This window comes from Pipistrellus kuhlii, unplaced genomic scaffold (genome assembly GCF_014108245.1).
Source record: "Pipistrellus kuhlii isolate mPipKuh1 unplaced genomic scaffold, mPipKuh1.p scaffold_m20_p_1, whole genome shotgun sequence".
NCBI classification, from domain to species: domain Eukaryota; kingdom Metazoa; phylum Chordata; class Mammalia; order Chiroptera; family Vespertilionidae; genus Pipistrellus; species Pipistrellus kuhlii.
The window spans coordinates 62,340,262-62,356,320 of NW_023425404.1; the positions used below are offsets into that span (position 1 = coordinate 62,340,262).

Genomic DNA, 16,059 nt, shown 5'->3' on the forward strand with positions numbered 1-16,059 from the left:
TATTTATTTCAGAGAGGAAGAGAGAGGGAGAAAGCGATAGAAACATCAATAATGAGAGAAAACTCATTGATTGGCTGCCTCCTGCACACCCCACACTAGGGATCGAGTCCTGACCGGGAACTGAACTGTGACCTCCTGGTTCATAGGTCGATGCTCAACTACTGAGCCACACCTCTGGGCCCAGTTGCTACCCTTGATTCTCTGGCATAGCAATTCCAATTAGAAATCATGTGAGCAATTAAATCATAAAACAAGGCAATTATTTCTTAGCTTGTAGACTTAAGACATATGAGTCTTCTTAGTAACTTCAGTGTTTGTTTGTATGTTGTTGTTCTTGTTTTCAATTTATCTAAAAATTACTGCTAATGCTTAGGAGAGTATGAGGCTACAATCTTGGAGGCCTGGAAGATATGCTCCTCCCTATCTGTATGAAATTTCTTTGAACTGTCATATTCAAGCTTGAAAATCCATGTGTTACATTATTTTCTGTAGTATATCCTCATTTATTTCAATATGCAAGAAAAATATTTCAATTGAATATTCAAAATGTATGTCATGGCTAGCTCAGGGCTTAATGTTACCTTTTATGTAACTGGCCTATTCTCCATTGGGACTAGAAATTGAGAAGGCAGGGTGGGGCGGGGCTAACTCCTGACTCCATTTTTTGTACTGTGGGGCAGGACTAAGCTATCCTCCATTTTGTAACTGGACCCTAGCCCTCACCCAACCAATCAGGGTCAGCCAAAGCAGTGACATCACCACCCCTATAAAACCCCTTGACCTGTTGAAGCTCACTCTCTTCAGCCATGCAGATGTCGGTGTAAGTGGGACAGAGCCCATGCTAGCATAGAATTCAGGCTTTCTGCTATTGCATCGGACTCAGCTCCCTGGTGTTCCTTGAGGATCAAGAAATCTGGGCATAACAGAAGTGTGTTAAGCCCAGAGTTCCCAAGGAGAGGGGGGCTGTCAAGGCTGAGAGCTCAGGGCTCACGGAGAACTGAAACAAGGCCTCATCATTGCTGAGGCTGCAACAGCGACCATGATGCTCACAAGGAGGTAATACATCTGTGCCTCCCACACTGAGAGGATTGGATTACTGCAGAATGGTTTTCATCTCATGAAGATGTTTTAGTTTTTTGCTTATCCAGTTTTTTAAAAATTCTTTTAAAAAGTGCATTTCTCTAATAAAATATTGCAGTCATTTAAAAAGAAATGCAAGGTTATCAGTGTTTTTACTTGGTGGGGGACAATGGTTCATATTAAGTAACATAATCACTACACAGTGGGAACAGGGAAGAAGCAGGGTAAATAGACACACAGGGTAAATCTCAGGCAAACCTAGACCCAAAATTAGCATTGATACTAAGAGGAGAAAAGGACATCCAGGGACACAGAAATAAATTTCCCTGCTCTCCTAAGTCTGAGGCACACAGTGGGATATAAAACAGACCCTCCAGGCAGTACAAGGTGGAGACTCATTCACCTCAATCAGTAGTGGAGCAACAAGGCACTTCTCAGGCACTCAGTTTGACCTCTGGCATTTGAAACTCAAAGCTGCAGGATGAATTTCACTCTTCAAAACAAAACTTCCTCTTGAAAATTCCATTTTGCCAAAATGAGGTTTTGCTATTACTCAAAGTTTTATTTGCTTCTTCCTGAAAAAAAAAAAAAAAAAAAAAAAAAAAAGACTGCTCACACCATTGTGTTAATAAGTAATATAACCTTTTTCTTCCTGCATGATCTCTATCAGTGTTCTTTTCTATTTTTGTTTTTGTCTTTATCTTTCATGTTAAGGCTTTTTTTGTTTTCAAATGTGTAAGGATCTGGATGCTCACTCACACTTAATGGGATACAAATCTGATATTTGAGCAAGAGAAGATAGCTCCAGTTCCTCTGTTTGGCTCACATAACTCTCATCTAGTCCTGGTATCCAGATTCTTATTCCTCTTAAGTCAATATTTTCAGAAAAATAGGCATTTCCCCCCCTGAAAGCAGTAAGAAGGAGTGGAAATCTGACTTTCAGGTCAGGATGGGAGATGCGAGACTATAATGGTACCTCAGAAAATTGTGCTTTACACTGGATACATCCAGTTTCAAGTCCATACTCCCATGCTTCACTCTGATCTTCTGAGGTTATCAGGTGCTAATTCTTGAGACTTTCAGGGTACCTGGATTTTTGCTGCCATTTTCCTCTAGGGACCCTCAGGACTCCATTTTCTTCAGTCGGCTAAGCCAGTTGCCACCCTCAATTCGCAAAATACCTCATCCCTTGTCACCTATCACCTGTCCTACATGTCCTTGGGATTCATAACTTAGTAGATTCTCAGTAAACGCTCATTCAATGGTAAAGAGAAATATGATTAGCTAAAAGCATACAAGCAAACGAAAAACAGCTCCCAGTGGAAGGAAATCTAGTAGCTAGCCATAAGGGGGCAGTATCTCCATTCATAGTTAACCTGCAAGGTTAGCTCAAAACTCAGAAACCTCCAGTTAGAGATCAGATTGGCTGACACACAGAACAGATAGCTTCACACCACAGTGATATTTATAGTGCTGCTCTAAGCCCAGGGGAGTTCTTTTGAAGCAAAAATCCATTTAGGAAATAATTCTTTTTGAAGGACTTGTGATGGGGATGCTCCTTGAAGGTTTATTAATAATCCTCTGGATGCAGACACGTGAGTCTTGGGGCTTTCTGATTCTTACACAGAGAACTCTACAGGGGTGGAAATACAGTGAGTGCAGGAGATGAAGTTTTATCCATGTCTATGAAAAGAGAGAAACAAAGAGAAAAGGGAGAAAGGGAGGGAGGGAGGAAAAGGAAAAGCACTGAGGCAGGGCTGGGGAGTTAGGGAATAGAGTGTTCATCACAGCTTTGAGACAAGTGACTGAAAACTGATCCTGAATACTTTGTTTTGTCTTTAGAAACAGGGGTGAGTGGCCAACAGCTGAATCAGAGTCCTCAGTCTCTGTCCATCTCGGAAGGAGAGAGCATCTCCATGAGCTGCATTTCTCCCAGCACATTAAACACCTTGCTATGGTACAAGCAGGATGCTGGGAAAGGCCCTGTCCTCTTGGTAACCTTATATAAAAGTGGTGATTTTTTCAGAAATGAGAAACTGGCTGCTCAGTTTGGTGAAACGAGAAAGGACAGCTTTCTGAACATGTCAGCCCCTGAACTTGCCGATGCGGGCACCTACTTCTGTGCTGGGCAGCACAGTGCTCCCCTCACACCTGCAGCCCGCACTCAAACCTGCAACGGGACCCCAGTCTCTGTACTTCCTCTAGCTCCTGCTCCTCTTGGCATGAAATGTGGTTATGCATACAGCCCATGAATTCTTAATGCTTTATCTTCCAAACAAAAATATGAGAACATGATCATTAATACTATGACAATAAATGTTAATGTGAACAATAAGTGGTTAATTTTCTAAGAAAATATTAATTGATGAACTCTACTCAAGAAGAGGTAGACAAATTGAGTAAGCCAATCACATAAAATAAATATAGTTAAAAATGACACCAAGATTGGAGTGATTTATGGCTGGAATTTATAAGATTTTCTAGTAACAGGTTATTCTATACTGTTTGAAATGCCCTAGATTTTATAACACAGAAAAATCCAAAGATATCAAGCTCATTCCAAAAGGTTAGTATTATCCTGACATCAAAGCCTATGGAGAGTGGCACACATGCACATGCACATACAGATTACATGCTGATTTCCATTCTATGTAGGCATCAAATGTCCAAATAAAACACTAGCATACCAAATTCAGTGTTAATATACAATTCAAGTAATTTTAAAATTATTCATGTTATTTAATAAGGAAAAAATATGTGACCATTTCAATAGATGAAAAATAAGTATTTGATAAATTTTAAGCATTTTGTAACTTAACCACAGAAGAAAGATGCAGCAATGAATAGCATATATTGGTCCAAGACTAGACAAGTAGAACAATGGATATAATAGAGAGACTAGAATTAGATCCATAGATATGAGAGTTAAAGAGAAAAGTGGAACTACTAAAAAAAAAAGAAAGAGAGAAATACACCTTATGATGCTGATTCAATCGAATATCTTTATGACTACCTCATGTCATTCCATTTGAAATGTATTGCATGTAAATACTAAAAGTAAAATTCTAAAATTTCAGAACATAATACATGAATAGTATCCATACCATTGAAGCAGGCAGAAATTCTTAAACAAGAAATACAAATTATTAAGCAAGAAACTTAATCAAAGTACATATTTAAAGAGAGTGACAAGGCAAGTTACAAATAAAAAAAAATAAATTTCAATAGATTTTAAGTAGTTATCCATTTGGAGGTAAAAGCTGGTGAGTAGCCAAAACCGGTTTGGCTCAGTGGATAGAGTCGGCCTGCGGACTGAAAGGTCCCAGGTTCAATTCTGGTCAAGGGCATGTACATTGGTTGTGGGCACATCACCAGTAGAGGGTGTGCAAGAGACAGCTAATCGATGATTCTCTCTCATCGATGTTTCTAACTCTCTATCCCTCTCTCTGCCTCTCTGTAAAAAATCAATAAAAATATATATTAAAAAAAAAGAGCTGATGAGTATAATTCATTCCTTGACTCCTTTTGATTGACACCCAAGTTAGTGAGATTGAAAACATCCTCCTGGTAAACATTCCAATGCAATTAGTAGATGGAATATAAATGAGATTTTTTATGGGCTGTTATGAACTATTTCTGCTATGTTACATGAGAATTGTTTATTGTAATGAAGCCTGAAAATTAAGAATTTATAGAATGCAGCTGGCTGAAGAATGGAAATTAATTATATGGCCTATCTAGCTAAGTATTTAGAGAGATATAATTACTAGAAGCCCAAACTAAATTGTAATGTTTTGCTAAGATTCCTGACCTTATAGTCAACATTTATATACACAAAAGAAAGAATAGAAGGGAGATTTCTAAATATAATAAAAATTATAAACTAAAACCTCACAATAAATATATTACTGAGCAGAGACACTAGAAAGTTAGTATTAAGCAATCAAATAAGTCCTATATAATAAAAGCCTAATATGAAAATTGATTCAATGGTGGAACAACCAGCAGGACGACCGATCACTAAGATGCACACTGACCACCAAGGGGCAGATGCTCAACACAGGAGCTGCCTCCAGCCTGCAAGCCCCAGACCAGCAAGCTGGCTGCCAGTGGGGGAGAACCCCAATCACCCTGCCAGTCACCCCACAGATTGGCACTGATCCCTGGCCAGGCCTACCATGCACAAATTTCATGCACCAGGCATCTAGTGATTAAAGTCTTACAAGCCATTTTCCTCATCACTGCTACATTTTACAATCTTTTAGAGAAAGATTTCCTATGAAATGAGAAAAAAAAATATTTTTGAACAAATATATGACATACTAGAGGCCCAATGCATGAAATTCATGCACTGGTGGGGTGGGGCTCCCCTCAGCCCAGCCGGTACCCTCTTGCAGTCCAGGACCCCTCACTCCTTTCTGCCCACCTCTCGCTGCTCCTTAGTGCTGTGGCAGAGGCAGGAGAGGCTCCTGCCACCACTGCTGCCCTCACCAGCCTTGAGTCCAGCTTCTGGCTGAGTGGCATTCACCCTGTGAGAGCACACTGACCACGAGGGGGAAGCTTCTGTGTTGAGCATCTGACCCTGGTGGTCAGTGCAAATCATAGTGACCGGTCATTTCGCCATTTGGTCAATTTGCATATTAGGGTTTTATTATATAGGATGTTCCAAAACCATGAGATCAATAGTGAACCTTCAAAAGAGCTTTGGAAAGACCCTCTTCTCTCTCCCCAGCTTTTCCTCCAGGCTATCTCTCCTCAGTGCTTCAGCCCTTCCCCTCACAGGGGAGGTCCTGGCTTGAACTACGGACTTTCCGGCATACTGCTCGTGTCTGCCTTCCCCGAGCCACAGGACCACTGTGAGAGCTATGGGTAGCATTGGACTGTTAGTCCTTTAAGGATAAAACAATTTTGGAAGAATCTATCATCATTGATAAGATGTGTGGGCCCAAATTTTCAGTTTTTCTGCTCCCTGCTCACAAGATGGCAGTGCTCTCTTTCAAACAACTTCCCTCAGTGAGTGGGTGGAAGAGAACTGAGTTTGAGGTAAGACCCAATGACACTTATTTTCTGTTGGCAGAATAGCCGAGTTGCTATTTCCCTTTTGTGTGTGTGTGTGTGTGTGTGTGTGTGTGTGCATGTGCATATGTTTGCATACCTGCCAAGGAAAGAAAAGAGTCAGTTCAAAAAATAAAAGGAAGAACTCAGGGCAGTGAATCACATTCTGCTCAGGAAAACAAACTCTGGACTGAAGGATGGAGAAGTGGCCACAAGCTTCACTGGCGATCTTATGGCTTCAACTCAGCTGTGAGTAGTCCTATTCACAAGGTCAGCGACAACCAGGAAAACGGAGGGTTGATCCTCAGAAAATTAAGAAAGAAAAGTGGAACTCCTTTTGGCTTATCTGGGGATAAAACCTATGGTTTTAAGGAAGAGTAGTTATGATCTCTGAGAAGACTTGCCCTGACATCAGTCTCTCCGGCTAACTTTCATTTGTTGCTTTTTTCTGAACAGGGGTGTGCAGTGAGGACAATGTACTCCAGAGCCCCCCGTCCCTGCCTGTCCGTGAGGGAGACAATGCAACTCTCCACTGCCGTTACGAAGTGGCTAACTTCCAAAGCCTGCATTGGTATAAACAGAAAGGGAAAGCCATCACATTTCTGTGTAGGCTAATTACAAGTGATTTTGATTCAGGAAGAATAAAAGGCACCTTAGACAAGACAGAACGTTTCAGCACCCTGCATATCGCAGCTACCCAGATGGAAGACTCAGCCACCTACCTCTGCGCAGTGGAGGCACAGTGCTCTCCAGTCACCTGCAGTCTGTACCAAAATGCTACAGCTGAGCATCCTGCAACTATGAGATGGAGAACTTGCTAAATTGGGCATGCCCTCATGCAGAAGCTGTAAGGAAGCATCAGACAGACTGACAAACTTCAATGGAAGGTGGCGGGGAATGGGGTCAAGGGGAATAAGAGGTCAACCAAAGAACTTGTATGCATGCATATAAGCATAGCCAATAGACACAGACATCAAGGGGCAGGGGCGGGGGGGTGAGGGTATGTGCTGGGGGGTGGGGGTGGATGGGGGAGGTCAATGGGGAAAAAAGGAGACATGTAATACTATATGTAATACTTTAAACAATAAAAAATACTTTTAAAAAGCTATAAGGAAAAACAACTATTGGTCAAGATCCCCATGCCCCTGTTGACAATTACTTATGCAGTTCACTGAGACATAGTCAAACTGAATCACATCACAGAATTCACTATCTTTCCTGGGCTTTTCTAGGGGAGGCTAATGTCTTTAGCAGGTCACTCATATGATTCCAACTCCATGGCCATATGTATCAATATGCCCTGTGGCAGAAAGCAAGACCTTTCCCTGGCAACTGCTATGTGCACCACCCACCATGGATTCTGCGGCAGCATGGATGTGTTGCCTGTGAACGTAGTAAGCTCTTTTGAGGTGATGTGAGGAAAGAACTTCAAAGGCACATGGGTAGAGAAGTTTAGACGTGAGGGCAATACTTTATTGTGAATTAAGAGGGATTAACGCACCCTCGGGGAGGTAAAGGGTGGGCAGGCTCTAAAGCACTGCCATGAGGCTTTGGTTAATCCTCCATCTATCTTCTTGGTTTAGTTAAAGAACAAAGTACCATTCAAACTATCCAATCCAAACTTCTAACTTTTTCTGGGCCTGGATTGGGCCCTCTTCCCAGTAAATTCCATTGGGGTTTCATGCTCTATTTAATCTGATTGTTCCCAGGCTAAGCTCTGCCCCTCTGTTTTGTCACCCTGACTTACAGCGTGCATGTCCAAAAGTTTCATTACATCATCTAGCTCCTGTTGCACACGCACCCAGCAGTATTGGGCCTTGAGCATTCCCCCACCCCCATGAGATTTCAAGTCCCATTTCCAGGATGAAGTTCCCTAGTTGGCAGTTTCCTGGCTGTGAATGAGTCTATTTACCAGTAAACTAGATGGAATTCTGCTCTGTTGTCTGCTTCTGCTTCCCAGGCTATTAAGATTATTTAGTTCCCTTTTACTTTCTTCCTTATATTAATAACTTGCTAGCAGATGGATAAAAAGTCCTGTTTATTTTTTGTTTTATCTTTCCACGTAGGACCGGCACACTTATACGTAGAGTTCTGCCTGCAACGTTCCTTGCTGGACCTATTAGCAAAGAGCAAAGAGTGGAGCCCTGGCTGGTGTGGCTCAGGTGTTGGGCATCGTCTGTGCACTGAAAGGTTGCTGGTTGGATTCCCAGTCAGGGTATATGCCCGGGTTGTGGGCTCCATCTGGGGGCATGCAAGAGTCAGCTGACTGATTTTTTGCTCTCACATCAATGTTTCTCTCTCCCTCTCTCTCTCTCTCTCTCTCTCTCTCTCTCTCTCTCTCTCTCTCTCTCTCTCTCTCTCCCTCTCTCTCTCTCTCTGTCAAAAGGTTTTTTAATCTTAAAAAGAAAACCAAGGGTGGGAAACAGAAGTTATCATTACTTGATTCAAGTGCTTTCTGAGAGTGATGGCAGAATTTTCTCAAAATGTTTCACATTAACTTAAACATCCAGTATCTTAAGTAGTCTTCCAAAAGAAAGGGGTTAGTTAAACTAAATTATGCAAAAACTAACATAACTTAGTTATGGTATAATCTTTCAATAAGATATATAATCAGATATGTTGTACATTAACTCATTGAATTTTCAAAATAACTCTGATGGGTCATTGTTCTTGTTCTCAGTTAACAGATTAGGAAATGCAAACTCAGAAAGAGTTGGTTCCCCCAACTCCAGACAAATACTTAATAAAATTTAAAATCAAGTCTATCTGATTTCAAAGTCTATACTTTCTCCATCACATACCCTGTGTTAAATATCACAGGGGGGTAATTTAGCCACAGTACAACCACAATTTCATACCAGAAAATTTCACCAAATACCATAATAACATGTGTTTAACATGTGAATAAAATAACTTGTTCACAATAACAGATGAATAAAATAATACCTAAATATTTGTAGCAGTATTAGTTGTCTTTGAGTACTGGGTTTAAAACTTTTTATCGTTTTTCTAATTTACAATATTATTTTTATACTACCTATACTGAGCATTTTAGAAATAGAAAAAATACAATACACTTCATTTTACAATACCAAAATCCAAGGAAGGTGAAACTGTGTTATATAGCCCTTATCTGACACTCACAGTTCTGCTGAATAACAATGGGAACTACACAGCATTGAAACAAGATTTTTGGTTGCTGGCCCTTCAAATCACTGCAGACTAATGCTCCCTTAAATTGGGAAGGTGTTAAAGTTACAAAAAGGCCTATTTTTCTTGATAGTTGATGCTATAAGTGGTATGTCTTTAATACCCTATCTCTATAAGAGAATGAGGACAGTAAAAGTAACTTAGACTCCTAAGTTTGTGAGAAAATGCACTACAACTGAGCACAGTTTAGACTTCACTGCCCAGGGAATGAGGATATGCTGTGAGAAAGGGCAGGTAATCATGCAAAGAGGAGGGAACAAAATAGAGTAAAAATGAACAGAATGCACTGCCATGTTTCAGCCTACACACACCTTTGCCTTTTTTTTTTTCTTCCCCCCATTTTTATCCGCACCAAGAGCTTGAACACAGGAAGCAGAGATGGAAGGAGAAGTGGACTTTATCCTATATAATCCTATATAATAAATAGGTAATATGCAAATTGACCATCATTCCAACACACAAGATGGCTGACCCCATGTGGACACAAGATGGCCACCACAAGATAGCCAGCAGGGGAGGGTAGTTGGGGGGAAGCAGGCCTGCAGGGGAGGGCAGTTGGGGACAACCAGGCCTGCAGGGAAGGGCAGTTAGGAGTGACCAAGCCTGCAGAGAAGGGCAGTTGGGGGGGGGGGGGGACACCAGGCCTGCAGGGGAGGGCAACTAGGGGCAACCAGGCCAGCAGGGGAAGGTAGTTGTGGGTGATCAGGCCTGCAGGGGAGGGTAGTTGGGAGGGACCAGGTCTGCAGGGGAGGGCAGTTGGGAGAGACTAGGCCAGCAGGGGAGGGCAGTTAGGGGCAACCAGGCTGGCAAAAGAGGACAATTAGGGGTGACTGGTCCAGCAAGGGAGGGCAGTTAGGGTCAATTAGGCTGGCAAAGGAGTGGTTAGCCTGCAGGCGTCTTCAAACTATGGCCCTCGGGCCACATGCGGCCCACAGAGGAGTCTGATCCGGCCCGCCAGGTTTTTTGGGCAGTGAGCGCAGCCGAGGTGTTACAGTAGAATTAGTAGTTCATATAGTCCGGCCCTCCAGCTCTCTGAGGGACCGTGATCTGGCCCCCACTTTAAAAAGTTTGAGGACCCCTGGTAGAGGGTGATCAGGCTGGCAGGCAGAAGCAGTTAAGGACAATTAGGCAGGCAGGCAGACGATCAGTTGAGGGCCAGCAGTCCTGGATTGAGAGAGGATTGTCTGACTGCCCATTTAGGTGGAATCAGCCCTAAACAGGCAGTGGGACATCCCTCAAGGGGTCCCAGATTGGAGAGAGTGCAGGCTGGGCTGAGAGATACACATAACCCCCCTTGTGCATGAATTTTGTTCACAGAGCCTCTAGTTTATATATAAAATAGAAGTGGGAAATCCTGTAGATGTCCCTCCCTTCCTACTCCCTTCTGATATCTGTCAGTCTGTACTATGCATCCAGGCCTCTGGTTCTGTTTTGCTCATTAGTTTATTTTGTTCATTAGATTCCACATACAAGTGAGATCATAAGGTTCTCTGGCTGGCTAATTTCACTTAGCATAATAATCTCAAGTTCATACATGCTATCATGAAAGATAAGAGTTCCTTCCTTTTTACAATCACATATTATTCCCTTGTATAAATATATCAGTTTTTCCCCCCACTCATCTACTGAAGGGCAACTTGAGCTATTTCCAGATCTTAGCTATTGTAAACAATGCTGCTATGAACATAGGGGTGCATATATTCTTTCTGATTGGTGTTTCAGTTTTCTTAGGATAGATTCCCAGAAGTGGAGTAACTGAGTCAAACAGCAGTTCCATTTTTAATTTTTTGAGGAAACCCTGTATTATTTTCTACAGTGGCTGCATCTATCTGCTTCCTACCAACAGTGGACTAGGGTTCCCTTTTCTTCACATCCTCACCAGCACTTGTTTGTTGATTTATTGATGGTAGCCATTCTGGCAAGTGTAAGGTAAAAAAAAAAATTAAAAAATAATAATAAAAGAGCATAGGAAAAAGAAAGATAATTTTTTTTTTCATGTGAAGACCTAGGAAGGAAAGATTTGGAAGCAGACCAATGACTACAGGTGACCATCATTAATGCACTAGATATGTTCCTCAAAAGTTATATAGAAATTGGATTTTTATCTCCCACCTCTAATTTTCAAGATTTATACAGGACCAAAGCTGAAAAATGAAAATCATAGTTCCAACTCTTATTTGCTGTCAAAATCTTCCTATCCCCAGCGATGTACAGTCTACATGCCCTCAGCTGTTCCCATACACAATACCCAATACCTGTTACAGACAATCTCCAATGTCCTAAATGCATAGTGAGGCATGAGTGCCTCCCTGATGACTTGTTATAATTTTTTAAAAATGTTTAAAATGTACTAAATCCACATCTGTGCTTCCTTCATTATATATCCCATGCTAAACTCATGTCGTTGATAATGAGTCATTATTTTATCTGCTTTTCAATCTCTTAAAACATTTCATAATTTTAGATGTTTCTTTCACATGTTGTGGGGAGGGGTCTTATAGAGGGTCACCTCCCCTCCCCCACACACACAGGAAACAGTGTGGCATTCACAGCAGCTGAAGCCAGGTCTTGGGAGACTTCCTGCTGAGAGGCTGAATGCAATGTCTGTCTGCCACAAGCTGGCACAGGTGGTTAACTAGAAGGGCTCACTATCACTCTTGGCTGCGAGAGCTCATAAGAAGAATGGGTCCTCGTCTCCCCTGGCAGATGGCTGTGTAAACAGTCAGGAATTGCAACCCATAAATTCCACTGAGTCTTTCCTAAGGAGAAAATCCACTAAGAGAAAAACAAGAAACATGAAACTCCAGGTATGGTGTCCCAAATTGTACAACAACTTAAATATTCAGCCATAGGATTGAGTCATCAATTTGCTAGTGTGTTAAATACAGACAAATAAAAACTTTAAGGTGTAAATATTGGAAGTGATATAAAAAGTGTTTGTAAAATAATATTAACTTAAAGAAACAGAACAAGGCCACCACCCTATTCTTCTAGTTAGTCTAACTCCCACGGAAAGGACTGTGTTATTTTCTTGAAGTTTTCCTCTAAGCAATTATGTTTGTTATTCAATGGGGTTTTTAAGGTTCTTCTTACCATCATCTTTTTTTGTTCTTCCCTGGCACACCAGCATCCAGAATATTCCATCTCTCTTCACAATATCACCTGAAAGTCCTCAAGAAATATACTCAAAAAATAAACGTGCCCAGGCCCTGAGTTTATATCTCAAAACATATGTATCTGGCACCGTGATGGAAAGGCCTCTGCCATGAACAAAACCTCCTTTGGAGAGTCTGAGCACCTGTCTTCGCACTAGTAGTGAGCTGCACAAAGAAGACATTTACAAAACCTGATTCAGTCTCGTTCAGGTGGACAAGAGGCCAAATCCTGAGATGCTACACAGGGGTCTCACCAAGATTCCCAAGTAACTACATAGAAAGGAAAGCTTTCTGGAACCCACTCCAGCGTCTTACACACAGTAAATATTCAATAAATGAAAGTTAGGTTTTTTACTACATTGTACGTAAAGGGCTCTTTCCACAAATGCCATTCCAGTGTCCCTCTCCCCTGCCTGGACTCAAATCTATTCTCCTATTTCAGACTGTGATCTCCTCCTGCCCTCCCTTTCTCTTTTCCTTTTCTTGTTCTTCTTTAAAAATCAGTTTGACAAGTCTAGCTATACTTTAAGGAAAAAAAATTGGTGGGAAACTTCTCTTGTTTGTTTTTTTTTTTCAAGAAGATTCCTGAGACAAAAAACTTGTTAAGTCCTCCCCCAGCTGGTTCACTCTGGTTCAGGGATATGAAGAGCTGACAATTTATAAAGGACTCAGCTGTTAGGGCTGAGGGGGTGGAGAAGCAGCTGGAATGGGGACAGTTTCTTTTTCATTGTTTCTACTAGAATAAGAACCAAACAAATTTACATCTCAAAAGAGGGACTTCTCACCAAAATAAATACTTAATTCTTACTACAAGATTAATATTCATTTTTTATAAAAGAAAAAGACAAATTAAAGAAATAGCTGTGTGCCTGGCCAGTGTGGCTCAGTGGTTGAGTGTAGACCTATGAACCAAGAGGTCACTGGTTAGATTCCCAGTCAGGGCGCATGCCGGGGTTGTGATCTTAATCCCTAGTGGGCGAAGTGCCGTGTGGGAGCCAGCCAGTGTTTCTCTCTCATCCAGGTTTCCCTCTCCCTCTCCCCCGCCCTTCCTTTCTCTAAAAAATTGATGAAAACATATTTTGAAAGAAGAATAATGTATGTGTTGAAAATATAAATAACTATAGCCTCAACCTATAGAAATTACCACTGTTAACTGCTCAACATTTATACTTTCCATTTTACATGTGTTCATGGTCAATGGAAAAAAAAAACTCTAGAGAGATGTGAGGCACTCACATTATTTTCAACAAAGAACAAGCGTTTCTCAAAGTCACTGCAAAAGGAGGTATTTCTGTTTCTTCAGGGAGAAAAAAGAGAGAGGGGGGGGGAGAGAGAGAGAGAGAGAGAGAGAGAAAGTCTCCTAATGTAATTCAGTTGAGCTCCTCCCATTTCTGACCTGTGAGTCATGGTAAACCCTCCAGAGAGCTCCTGCAGTGACTTGACCTCCCACAGATGCTGCCAGTTTGAAGCATCCACTGAGTAATGGAAGTTCACCCTTGAGGAATCCACAGGAAACGATGATTGTCAGGTTCATCTTCACTTCACTCCTAGCCCTGGCCCTCTCAGGTGAGTGTCCCATCCTGCACCCCCAGTTGCCCTCCTGGACCTGACAGCTAGATTGACACTTGGCTGCTGTGTGTTTTTATGTTGCAGGGTCTGAGAGAGCAGACCGGATCGAATCCCAGGAGACAGAAGTGTCTGCCACGGAGGGAGGGAGTGTGAAGCTCCTTTGTAATTATCATACTTCTAGAGGCGCTGTTGATCTCTACTGGTTTCGACAGTACCCAAACCGGGCACCGGAATTTATTCTCTACAGAGGGTGGGGGTATACTGGAAAAGGAGACGCGGATTTTGCCAAAGAAAAGTTTTATTCAAACAGCACAGCAGATACAATCTATTTGTACTTCAGACAACTGGAGTGTGCAGACACTGCCCTGTATCACTGTGCCCTGAGGAAACCACGCTGAGAGCACTGCATAGAGCAGCTGTACAAGAACACCAGCGCACAGGAGGGAGGGAGGGGAACGTGGAACACGGACTTTGGTGTTTTTGTTTTGTGAGATTCAGCATAAAAGGTAGGAGATATTGGTTCAGGAGAGTTCTGTTCTAACTATATAATAGCAATATAATTTCCAGGCAAATAAATAACTTAAGTTTTAAGATCCCATTTTCTAAAATTAAAGATGATAACTCAAGCTCTTAGGAGGCATGGCTTTAAAGTGCACGTGCTGGATACTCGGCAAATGGGAGGCATCTTTTATTCTCTTTCTCAATATCTACTTTCTTTGGTCTCCAGGGGCCTTTCTGGGGGCATCTGAGGATCTTTTACACCACACTGGAAAAAATAATAGCAATCATTAAAAACATAAAAATACACATCCGGGACTCAGAAAAGGCCTCTTTGACCTGGGATCTCTGGTCATCACGCCAGAGGTTGAAAGGTGTGCTCAGCAAGGCCAGCCACTAGAGGACAAATTGCCTTGAAGCCCTCCCTCATTTCTGAGCTCCCAGCTACAGGCACTTGGGCATTTCTCATGATGTGGACAAGAACAGAGGCTCATTTCTCACAAGTCTGAAGGGAAGAGGAGAAGCACAAAGTTCTGCATCAGGTGGTGGGTGAGGAAAGAAAAATTGCCTCCGTGACTATTACCTGCTCCTGGGCAGCTCTTCCCTTCCAGGTGGGGATGAGAGGCCGAGTGAGGTGGAATGTGGGGCTGACTGTGAGGCCACAGGATACCTGCCACCCATTCAATGACTCAAGCTATGCTTCTAACGGGCGGCTAGCATCCAGCCAGATCTGTGCCAAGCCTAGCTTCTTTGTTTGCACTGATGTTGAGTGGGATGGAAGAGAGGAAGGGAAATTTAGAGCCTCGTTCAGCACACAGTCTGCTGCAGCACCAGCACCCTATGGCTTCCAGGCTGGAAACCTCGGGCTTCTGAGGCTCCCGGGGAAGCCTGGCCCAGCCCCACTGCCTGAGGAATGATTGCACCAGCCAGTAAGAGGGGCTTGGAAACAAGACAGCAAGTCAGGTTGTTAAACAATGTTTTCTTCTACAAAAGGAAACTTGAGTCCAAATAAACACTGACAAATACTGTGGCTAGAAAATAAATTTCAAAGTTCTGTTTCAAGTTAACTTAAAAGAAATGAGTTGTGGGGAAACTGGTGTTCAGGAGGCATAAAATGATTTAAGGAGAGTGATATGTAACTTTTCTTAGCTTCTGTTTGTGGGAAATTGTTATTTTTATATCGCAATATAATGTAGTGGTATAACCCTCTGCATAGCGACCTACCACCCTTTACATAGTGACCTACTTGCAAAGGGATTTTAAAATTCATTGCCTAGTCCATATCTTTGATTTGTTTCTCAGAATTTACATTGAGTACTGATTTTAAAGAGAAAAACAACTTTTGGGCAAGATAAATCACTACTAAAATGTTTTCAGCCTTTTACAGGAATCTGAATGCTGTACAACCATTTCAGGCGCTAGCCAGTAAAAGTAACAATGTGGAAATGCTCTTCACGGAGAGTTAAGTAAAATATAGAGCACATCTTGGTAA

The 16,059-nt window shown here is 42.0% G+C and overlaps 3 gene segments (V, D, J or C); all 3 read left to right on the forward strand.

Annotated features, from left to right (window-relative positions):
* The first annotated feature begins 2,450 nt into the window (after positions 1 to 2,450).
* On the forward strand, positions 2,451 to 3,378 carry LOC118714580. The segment is given in 2 exon segments: positions 2,451 to 2,675; positions 2,929 to 3,378. Coding segments are annotated over 2 exon segments (453 nt in total).
* Positions 3,379 to 6,260: 2,882 nt separating this feature from the next.
* LOC118714699 lies at positions 6,261 to 6,956 on the forward strand. The segment is given in 2 exon segments: positions 6,261 to 6,384; positions 6,592 to 6,956. Coding segments are annotated over 2 exon segments (417 nt in total).
* A 6,900-nt stretch (positions 6,957 to 13,856) lies between these two features.
* On the forward strand, positions 13,857 to 16,059 carry LOC118724826. The segment is given in 2 exon segments: positions 13,857 to 14,066; positions 14,154 to 16,059. Coding segments are annotated over 2 exon segments (363 nt in total).